The following is an 11,128-nucleotide window of genomic DNA, read 5'->3' as shown; positions in this document are numbered from 1 at the left end:
GCTGCAACATGACATCCCAAAAGCTATATTCAGTGTTCTGACCAATGAAGACAAGTGTGCCAAATGCCTTCTTTACCACCCTGTCTACCTGTGACTCCACTTTCAAAGAACTTAAGCACCTGCAGCCCTACATCTCTCCCATTAACTGTATAAATCTTGCCCAGGTTTGCCTTACCGAAATGCAACATCTCACATGATCTAAACGAAACTCCATCTGCCATTCCTCAGCCCATTGGTCTATCTGATCAAGGTCCCATTGTACTCCAAGATGACCTTCTTCACTCTCCGCTACACCACTAATTTTGGTGTCATCTGTGACCTTACTAACCATATCTCCTATATTCACACCCAAATCATTTATATAGATGAAAAGCAGTAGACCCAGATTTTTGCAGCACACTGCTGGTCACAGGCCTTCAGTCCAAAAAACAACCTTGTCTTCTACATTCAAGCCAATTTTGTATCCAAAAGGTTTTTTGCCATGCAAGTTTATTGTTACAAATAAATAGGTGTAGTCAGGACATTCATTTAACCTTGAAACTCTAATGTTAGTACCTCAATACCACAAGGTAAGGAAGACTACAAATTTACTGAATTATATTTAGAGAGTATTAAAGGTTAATCTATCATACATTTAAGGAAACAAAACATGGAATTCATTCCAAGTAAGCTTGTCTTTTTGAGCCGTGTTCTACAGAGTGTAAGAAACGTTCCAACTTTGACCATCGTTTGTTGTTTCATTCTGTGCAAAGTTTTATGCAGTTCACACATATACATTTAATGAAGTGTGCTTCTGTAGAATGAATAGGCAGTGTCCTGGCAAAGATTACCATTGAACTTGAGCGCAAAGACAGCGGGTTTAACGTACGTTTGTTTAATGGTTATATTGGGGGTGGGGGAAATCTGGGCGACATCTGAAAGATAGCGGTACTGCTGGCAAGGGCGAGAGGGCGGGTAGTGCATGAAGGAAGAGAGGACGGATTCAAACGTCGCACTGAAGTGGTTGAGACGCATCAAAGTTCTCCAGCAGTCCAGCGCCCACGCCTGCATTTGAAAGTCAAAAATTACAATTTGGGAACGTCCAAATTGAAATAAATGTTTACTCCCCAATGTACAGAGTAGAACGGGCAACATACGAAAGTAACAAACGTCTAAAAAGGAGTAGAATTTCCCCTTCAGAAACAATTGAGCTAATAGACATTTGTTGAGTTTGACAACTGCATCGCTGTAACTACCGCCTGTTATTAAATGATGCAATCAGCATATGTAGAATTAAAGCCTCAGGAAACAGCTATTGCCCCAGTCTATTGTGTGTGTATGTGTATGTATGTATGTATGTATATCACCCCCTTTCTCCCCCGATATAACTAGACTCTCAAAAAAAAAATCCTCCTACCTCCCGCAACTGGAGAGAAAATAAACTGTTGATGTTCGGCGAGCCGCGCTGACATCTGTAACGGGAGACTTCCGCAGCCGCTCAGTAAGAAGCCACACCTAGAACGGATCTGACAAGAGGCGGAAACTTCTCGGCTACTTCCAGCTGAGTGTCAGCGGGCAGAGCTCCCCCGGTTCACGGCCGCTCCCGGACTCACCGTCAGCTTGAGTTCAGCCGTCTGTCCTCTGCGGCCGGCGGGAGAGGGGCTCGGGCATTCCTGGCTAAAACTTGAGCAGAGCCATTGCCCAAAAGTTGGGAGTGGATCCGGGTCTCTTGTCAGTGATGTAATGTTTGCAGCTGGCTGGCTCGGGCACACAACTTCAAAACTGGGCAACAACAACAACAACAAAAAAAGAGAAATCCTGAAGTGCAGCCGAGTTCGACCCCGGAGGGGTGGGGTGGGGTGGGGGAGGTGTGGTGCTGGCAGCTTTTTCTCGGCGCCGCTTTCTACTTTCTCGCTGTGCCTGGGGCGGGGGAAAGCAGCCCGTGCTGTGGGGGCGCGAGTGTGTCTCCACCACAGGAATGCCGGCCACGAGGACAAGTCTGCTCCCAGCAGCCGGATCGCCAAGCACAAAAACAAACTCGCAACAATACAGCCTGCAGCTTTCCAAACTCAGATTCCCGAGCACCACCTTTATCCGACGCCTTTGCCGGCAGCTGCTCTCGTGAGGAGCTACTGCACGTCGATGGAACGCGAGCAAGCTTCACTTTTGCATGCCCCCCCCCCGCAAGTGTTTTCTAATATAAATTCCGGAGCACCAACGTGTATTGTGGTGACAACTTTCCAAAACTCGCCCTCCCAATAGTACTCTCACTACTTCTTCCATTAGAACTAAATAAAAACCCAGAGAACCGCGGATCAGAAACAAAAACAGAAGTTGCTGGAAAAGCTCAGCCGGTCTGGCAGCATCTGTGCAGAGAAATCAGTGATAACGTCCCTTCCTCAGAACCCCTCTATTCAGCGCTACTACTGCCCGGCTGGTATCATTGCAGCGTGACAGGTTTACATCGTAAGTGTGCATCCAGAAATTTCTGATGACAACTAAAACAAGGACCAAACCACATTTTGAGGAGAATGACAATGAGGCCGGCACAGGTCTCATCATTTTCATCCACCTCCTTGGTGAATCTGTCTTTCCCATTTCTGCCTCTGGAGGCTGTGCAGCGCTACCATTTTTATTTGATTTACCTGTGGGGTGTGGGCATCGCTGTTTGGGCCAGCATTTACTGCCTGTCCGTAGTTGCCCTTCAGAAGATGGGTGTGAGCCGCCGCCTTGAACCGCTGCAGTCCACATGCTGAAAATTGACCCACAATGCCATTAGGGAGGGAATTCTTGGTGACACCTTGTAATTACTATCTCCTTCTACTCTGTCACATTTGAACTGAGGTCACAAGAACTACATGGCAACTGTATGTGAAATCTGTCAGCAGATAATCTGTGAAGATTGTCGGAAAGATAAAACAGTTTTTTTTGAAGGAATGCTTGAGCTTTCACAGTGAAGCCTCATGTCATGCCCAAATAAAGGGTGGCATGGAGGTCTTCCCAAGGAGGTCTGTGTTATATGTGCACAACAGACTAGGATGGTTGAGGGAAGTGGTGCATGTGGAGCTCGCAGAAACATTGTGCTGAAGACACGGTTGGATGAAGGCCTAGATAAGCATCAGTGAACTACAGCTGCCAGAGACCCACTCTGACTTGCATGTCAGCAATTTTCATTTCCAGGCTCTTGGGGAGGGAGAGGAAAAGTAACACAGATACATGACAAGTTTGACTATTAATGAAATTCAAATGCAATGTTCAAAAATCAGCATTTACAGCTCAAGGGGAAAATGGAAATCTTTTTATCAGTATCAAGATTCTGATTGTTTTCAGTCTTACTGTGTTCTCCCAACTTTCTCGCCCTTGCACACACAACAGGGAGGAGAAGATTATGCCCCTGAGGTTCTAAAATTATATGTAAGCTGTTCAATCGTGGAGTGGAATATGATATTCGTGCCACACCCCCACACTGCCTCCACTGTATTTGCACGTGTTACGGAAGTTAAAGATCAGCTGTAAGAAAGCTGGCTTGTCTTAATGTTTGAAGTTTTGATGGGTCTCAATTGAAATGTTTGATTTGGACTTAATCAAACAGGTCAAGTTGGCTGTGGTGAAATTTGTTACTATCTTGTGTGAAGCTGATAATTTACCTTTCTTGAAAAGACAACATTCTAATTTCACCAGGCTCAAATTTGTTTACAAACCTTGTCTCTGGAACTACTCATTATACTGGATTGTAGAAATGACTAACAAAATGTAACATGAGATTTGAACACATGGAAGATGCAAGGATCTTGAAGCAGGGATTCTTTATTCCACGACATAAGATCATAACAAACATGAAGGAAAATTAAGGTTAATCAAGGAAATCATGAAATTTACCTAAATTGAGGCCTTGGGTTGAGAAATCCTTTGTTTGTCTTCTCCTTCCACGGTGCATTCGATTGCCCTGGCTTCCCTCCCTCACTACTACCACCAGCTGCAGGAGTTCCCAGCACAATTGCTTGAGCTCCTTTGCCTAGTAGTCTCCCTCACCATTGTCACATGCTACTGGAAGCTCCATGATACATTTTGCTGTTGATAGTTACCCTCACAACAAATACACATAGCACACAGTGACTGTTTGCCAACCAGTTGCCTGAGTTAGCAGGGTCAATTGTACTATGATGGCTAGAATGTCCAAGTCCACATCAGTGGCAGCATTCCCTTTTTTACATCACTAATCTGGGCAAAATGTAAGGGCTGGGGTGATATCCAGCATTTGCTCAAAAAGAGCGTCTCACACTTTCTTTGACTTCTAACTTCCGAGGGATCCAGGCTTTATGGTGAATCTCCTACTTTGGGATCTAGGTCGGCCAGATGTCCGGGATTTCTGAGTAACACCAATTGTTGCTTCAGTTGCTGCCTCCTGGCAGGTCACCCTGCACTATTTTCCATGGTGGAAGTGGGCCTCCTGAGACTGGATACATGCCTGGATTCGCAAAAACATACAGGCCATTCCACGATTTTGCCTCGCTCTCTGATTGCACTTTACTCAAGTCATCAAGCTCATCAGGCATCATGCATTCAGACTGTAGTGCCAGTCATTAGAGAGAGAGAGACATAACTGGTAGTGGCTTAACCTGATGGAAACCACACTCAGTTGAGGGGAGAGGTTGAGAAAGAGATTCCTTCAAGGTAACCTCACCTGGTGTGGGAATTGAATCCATGTTGTTGGTGTTGCTTTGTATCACAAACCAGCCATCCATCCAACCAACTAAGCTAACTGACCCCCATCCCCACCCTAGAGGGATATAAACTAGTTGAGCAAGTAGGCAAAAAATTAACTGATGGAATATAATATGAGAAGACATGAGGATTTGCACTTTGGCAGGAAGAATAGGAGAACTGAGTGTTTTTAAATTGATAAATTCTGCAGAAAGTTACAGAGGGATTTTGGAGTCCTTGTGCAAAATTCACGCAAAATTAGCATATATGTTCAGCTGGTAGTATGGAAGGCAAATGGAATGTTGTGCTTTATTTCAAAGGGAATTTTGTGTAAATGTAGGGAGGTCTTACTAAAACTGTACAAGGCAATATTGAGACCAGAGCTGGAAAACTGTAAAAAGGTTTGGGCCCCGTAGGTAAGGAAAGATACATTGTCATTGGAGGAGTGGTGTACATCGTGGAGATATCTGTGATCCTGGGTGGATTCAAAACACAAAGAATTAAACTTCAGTTAGAATCCACATGGGGGGTGTGTCTGAGCCAGAGGGAGTTACTGAGGAATGAGATATGGCCATGAAAGCAAGTTTTGGCAAATACCTTGTCAAACACTCGGAGTGACAATGAAAGTAATAATGGTGAACAAGAAAAAAGAAAGATAGTTGCTTCACCTCTCCCTCTAGGAAGATCTATTTTTTGGTTGAGTTCAGATAGACTAAGTGCTCAAAGTTACAATTTAAATCAAGCTACAAATGTTAGGAATCAATGTTCAAGATACTGCAAAACAGGGTGGAACCAAACTTTACCTGGATTTTACCCGGATGTTCAATTCTAGCATTTTCCTTCTGCCAGCATTCCTACTTTAAGAAGTCATGTCAGCTGGAACTCCTGGTCCACTTTGGAAATATACCCATTACAACCATGAGAGGTCTCATTAGAAATCATATTAGTTAGAGTCTGATGTGAATTTATGTCCTTTCTGTCTCCAGACATTGCCCAAGTAGATATAATCAATTGAAAATAAAACAATCACCTTCAGGTCCTGGCTGTGATTGGTAGGGCTTTGAACTTCTCTCTCTTCTTTCCACAGGATTTGTTTGGAAGATTGATGTATCCTTACAGGTGTAACACACCTCTCTGAATGCAGTAGTCACCCTAAACATTCTGCAGGCAATTGGAAGTCACAGGGCAGAAGCTGAATTGTTACTTTTGGATTTAGTCACAGCAGGGAAGGCTAGTAATAGGTTGGATCACAAAGGTTTATGCAGCAGGTTTTCTGAGGCTTTTGAAGTGAATCTTAAGAGTTTTGCTTTTGGGTTTCTCAACCAATCTGAGCAAGCAGTATGACCTGTATTTGATTCTAAAAGTTTCAATATTTAAAGAGACCGTGGGGGTGGGATGGTGGGGAGGGATGCAGAATGGAAGGAGTTTACAGCTGTCAAATGATTGATGGCAACTGGATTGGGGCATTGCAATGAAGGAAGGCAGTCTCCCTGGTTCTTTGAGCCATTCCTAGAGATCATGCTACAGTCAGTATGGCCCTGCAGAAAATTATTGACCCCTCATATCCCTAGGTCATTGGAGATACCCAAGTTGCTTGTTGGAAGCCTACAGAAGTCACAACACTCAGATTTCAGTGGGAATTACCCAGAATGTTTGAACTTCTGAAGGTATGTTCTTCAAGGTACTACTCCAAGGCATGAATGTATGTGTTGGGTTGAAAATGATTTTGATTTAGTGTCTTGTATGTTCTTCAGACTGTAGCATGTGTTTTGAAAATTGACCTCTTTTGCTAATGTGAGTACATTGTTGGCAGAAGGCTAACCTGTTTTTATTGTTTGCTGATGTCGGGTTTTGGTACCATATCTGTGACAACATGCTGGAGTATTACATTGCTTAATATGTCATGCTGATATCACATGTGGTATATTGTTAGAGAGGTCTATCTGCTTTGGTCAAACAGTTTAATGTGCTTTCAGTTGTCAGCACATTCTGGAGAAAGTTCTAAATTTGTTTGAACTTTTGCTGTTTATTGCTTCTAGAACAGTTTGTAGATTCTATATCCACTGCTATTTGGACTGCTTATTCTAGAGTTAGATCCTCTTTCAATTGGAGAAGTTCAATGACTATTCTGCAACAAATGAGTTTTTGTTGTAAGTTTCCATATTTGCATGGTTCAGATAGCTTCATTAACCTGTGTGTACTATCTACAGATTTTCCCAGAAAGTGATATCTGCTATTGAAGCATGAAGTCCTGTTTGTTCTTAAAGTAAAATGTTGATCAAAAGCTGTTATGGAGTTGTCAAACATAATTTGCTTCTCATTAATATGTTGTCCATGTAACAGATGTAGTTCCCACGAAATAGAAAAGTGTGGTAATATTTTCTGTGTTAGATTTGGTGTCCAATGCTGAAGCCAGTAATTGTATTTTCCACAACTGCAAATTTGCTAATGTGTAAATGAATCTGGAAAGTTAATTTTTCTATTGGCAAGATTGGTATAGATGAATTTTGTTGCAATGGTTGATTCTTGATTAGGAAAAAAATATTGTTAGGATTTTGATCTCCCTGTGCTACATTTATTTTGTTGTCTTGTCATAATCTTAGTTGATTAAAGTTGTTGAATTTTTGGTTTGTAAATATTGTTATTGTAGTACTAAAACAGAAAGCTGCTAAAGTTTTCTATTGTGTTAAACACTGTTTCCTTTATGAATATGTTGTCTTCATAGAGATGAATAAAGATATTCCTTTTCTAAGATGGCTGATGGATTTCCAAAGGATCGGTGGATAGAAACAATGATATTTTGACTATATCAAAGATGGCTACCTTGACATCATTGGCACCAATATTTTCTGTGTCTGAGATATTTTTGTGCAGAATTTAACACCATATAATCAGATTTGTGCTCTTTTTCTGCATTCAGTTTTGTATTTTAATTAATTAACTTGATAAACCCTGTTATTTACCCAATAAATCTTTGAATTTGCCAATCAAGCTGTCAAAATAATAAAGGTATCTCTAATTTCACTGCTGGACTCTGATTAAGCAATTTTGATTGTTGTTTTTGCCTTTCTTCAACTGAGTTTTTTTAAGCCTGTACCAGAAGAATTATCTTAACTTACTGGTTGTTAACTTTGTCATCAAGTAACTAGTTCAGAAATTTGTTAACTCAAGTTTGGAAACTTTAACAATGTTCCTCAGTCTGGTTTTACAGGTGGAAACAAAGCACTTTGTCCTTCCTATTAGACATTACAATGTGTTGGTTGCTCAGTAATTGGTCTCTTTCATGTAATCAATTTGGATTTCTCCCTTTAGCTGCTAGTGAGCTTTTACTGCTCTTGCTGCTTTTTAAAAGACTTTGTTTCCTTACTACTGGTAATAAAAATGTTCTGGTGGTTTCTCTGGAACAATTTCTCTTTAGAGGTATTCCCTTCACAGCAGTTCAGCTGTGGCTTTTCTGGCTCCTACCTGGCCTTAAAGCTGTACTGAAAAATTCTTGAAAAAAAAATTCTTGAATTATTCTCCAGGCAATCTCTGGTCTGTTTCCTGACTTTCACCACTGTCTCAACTTTAGGCAGGGATCCCATTTGTATCACATCTTTTTTATAGTGCAGCATCAAACTACACAATCGATTTGTGTGTTTGTGTTCTTTACAGGTTGGTCATGGAAAAGACAAAGTAACACTATTCATTGAACGTTATTACTAAATACATGGTAATCACAAATATACAAGGGTCTGACATATAAGGCTCAATCTTATCTTTCTTTTGGCTAAATCCAAGTTGGGTTGAGGATTTTTAGAGGGATTTATGCCACAAGGCCTAACAAGTTACCAACTGCCTCATTAACTACCTACACTACCCCATGGTCTCTGTCATGTCCAATTCTGGCTCCATCTTACCACGTACCATTCTGGAAACAATTCACTACTTAGTGGATATCCTGGAATACTTTGGTATCCATTACACCTGTGCCATCTTTTAAAGCCCATTGTGTACCCAGACAAGCACTGTCAATCTGGAGCTGGCCTGCATGGTTCCTCACATTTGCCCCAAACAAGGAGACATGGGCAAATTGTTATTGTACTTTGTAGCAGAGACCTGGAGGTCCTGTTTCATGACACGGTGCAAGAGATGGGATTTTCTCTTCTCCCAGAATCAGTAGTGGAGGCCACAATACCAGCCATGCCAGCCTGGTCTGAGGTTGCCACCCTGGTCAGTGCAGTTTCAGTCACCTGAAAGAATGCCCAGCACTGCAAGAAGAAGATCCATTGCCTTTGCCATTCCACCAGCGTAAGTGCTACTAACTTCTCTCCAATACCTCACACTCACTCTCTAACTCTATTATGGTACCCACCTCCCTCTGAGGTTCGTGCTCTTCCACTCTTGCTATTCTCTACAACATCTTCCCTCAGTCAATCCCACCCTCACCAGCCCCTGACTGGATGCCCTCTGCACTGCCCACTCACTCGCTCGGGACATCTCCTCACCTGCATCAACTGTAACAGCTGTGCCACCCACTTTCATCTATCCGCCTCGCTCTTGTTCCAGAAGGAAAACTATGGGGCACAGACACCAAAGACTGGTGGTGGGCTGACAGATATTCACCTTTTCACAGCATCCTGACTGACCATTCTCAGAGGTTGACTGATTGCGTCCAAACCAATGGACTGGTATCAGCGCCTGTCCTTGACTTACTATCCTAGTGTTCCTAATCAAAAGCTATCTCCCTTTACTTGATTTAGGCCTGCTGCTAACCATGAAAATCTTTCTACCTATCTGTCTGGACTAAACACCAAGGCAAGGCAGAAGTGAGATGAGCGTGGTATCTCTAGTTGAGGGAACATAGTGCAAAACATTGAGGAAGGGATGCTGTGATCATCCAGGTAGGCTCACAGTGAGTGTGCACCATGACAGCAAGCAAAGAATCCACTGATACAGCCTGATCCAGTCCATGAGCTGGGTGCATGTTCTTGAGAGCACAGTGTCCTTGCTGCAGTATTACAATTATAGTTGCTGATGCAGCACTGAAGTACAAGAAGTGCTGTAAGTGGATTGGAGATGTGCCATGAAAGTTCTTAGAGCCTGCCACATAGTGGATGCTAGTGTCTGTGGAGGTCGGGTGGCTTGGCTGGTGTCCATGAAGCCTGCCCGGAGATGTTGGTGCCTGGTGTCCAACATGGAGGGCTTTGGAGCAAGTAGCAAGCTGAATTTGTCAGTTACCCACCATGACTTGTAAATCAAGATTTCTCAATGTCCAGCTTGTTTGGTACCTTTGGTAATGTAGGATGTTGAATAATAATGAATCATGTTGGGCTATTAACAAGATATATATTAAGCAATACTCCCCCTTCCTTTGGAAACTCACCACTGCTTAGCTTGAAACTTGCTGCACTGCTTGTCAAAAGCATAAAGGCTGGAACAAAATGCTCCCAATGTCAAGATGGGCCCCATTGAACTTCTCATCCAATCTGTCACAAATTTTGTCATAACCCATGTCATTCACATTTTGCCCATAATCATCGTATGAAAAGAGACCTCTGTCTTCTTTGTACATTTTAAGCCTAAGCTCTCAAGACACATTCTGTCTTATTCTAGGCTGAGAAGGACCTGTCATTTTGCAGTATTTATAACAATCTCAGACTTCCCAATAGTCTAGTGGTGAGAGATGCAACTGTGACGTTGGTGGGTCCGGTGCAGGTGGCAGTGAGGTGGTGGTGGAAGACAATCAGCTGTGAAAGATGGTGCCTGAAGAGTGGCAACTTCAACATTGGTTGGGTCCAGTGTAGATGGCAGCAAGGTAGTGAAGTAGGCATGGCAGCACGGGCATCATTGATGTTGAGCTGCCTCAGGACTGACAGGCTCTCTTTAAATTATATCTTTTTTTTTTCTTATTCTTAATCTATTCAAAATGGTGCCAGATCATGGCAACAGTGGAAAAGCTTTTCACTGTATTTTACTGTTTTTCTCACTGTAGAATACACACGACAGCAAAATCATTCATTCATTTATTTCTCCACCCCATCAATCCCTGTCTTTTAAAGCCTAGTGAATTTCAGACAATTTGGGCCATGTACTGGCAATCAAAGCCAGGATTCAAGGTTAAAGCTGCAGTTAATTACCATTTAACATACGTTAATCACAGGCTCATCTATCTCAAAGGGGCTTTCTGTGCACTAACAAGCATACACATGGTAAATGTGGAACTTAGTGGGTTCCTGTTGGAGTCCTGACATGCCCTCAAAGCGGATGTGCTGGCAAAGGGCCTGTCACACGTCCCCTTCTGGAATGGAATGTATCTTTGCAAAGAAAGTCTGGAGAGAGATGCGATGATTTTTGTCGAGGTACGTTCCGAGCAGCTCCATAACACAGGATTCAATGGTCTACGGTCTGTACTCTGGGACGCATACCAAGACTCCGGCTGCCCCTGGAGGCCCATCAACTCGAT

General features: G+C 42.6%; 1 protein-coding gene across 1 annotated transcript; it reads right to left on the bottom strand.

The window, feature by feature from the left end:
- Window positions 1-439: 439 nt before the first annotated feature.
- On the bottom strand, window positions 440-4,535 carry LOC125483522. The gene is made up of 3 exons (XM_048599207.1): window positions 4,448-4,535; window positions 1,593-2,047; window positions 440-1,044 (listed from the first exon to the last, which is right to left on the bottom strand). Exons 1-3 carry the CDS (start codon window positions 4,533-4,535, stop codon window positions 778-780), a joined length of 810 nt encoding a protein of 269 aa, XP_048455164.1. The 3' UTR covers window positions 440-777.
- Window positions 4,536-11,128: the final 6,593 nt, after the last annotated feature.

Source organism: Rhincodon typus, chromosome 7 (genome assembly GCF_021869965.1).
Source record: "Rhincodon typus isolate 14 chromosome 7, sRhiTyp1.1, whole genome shotgun sequence".
NCBI lineage: Eukaryota > Metazoa > Chordata > Chondrichthyes > Orectolobiformes > Rhincodontidae > Rhincodon > Rhincodon typus.
Note: the sequence above shows the minus strand (reverse complement) of the source record. Positions and strands in the feature narration are given on the sequence as shown.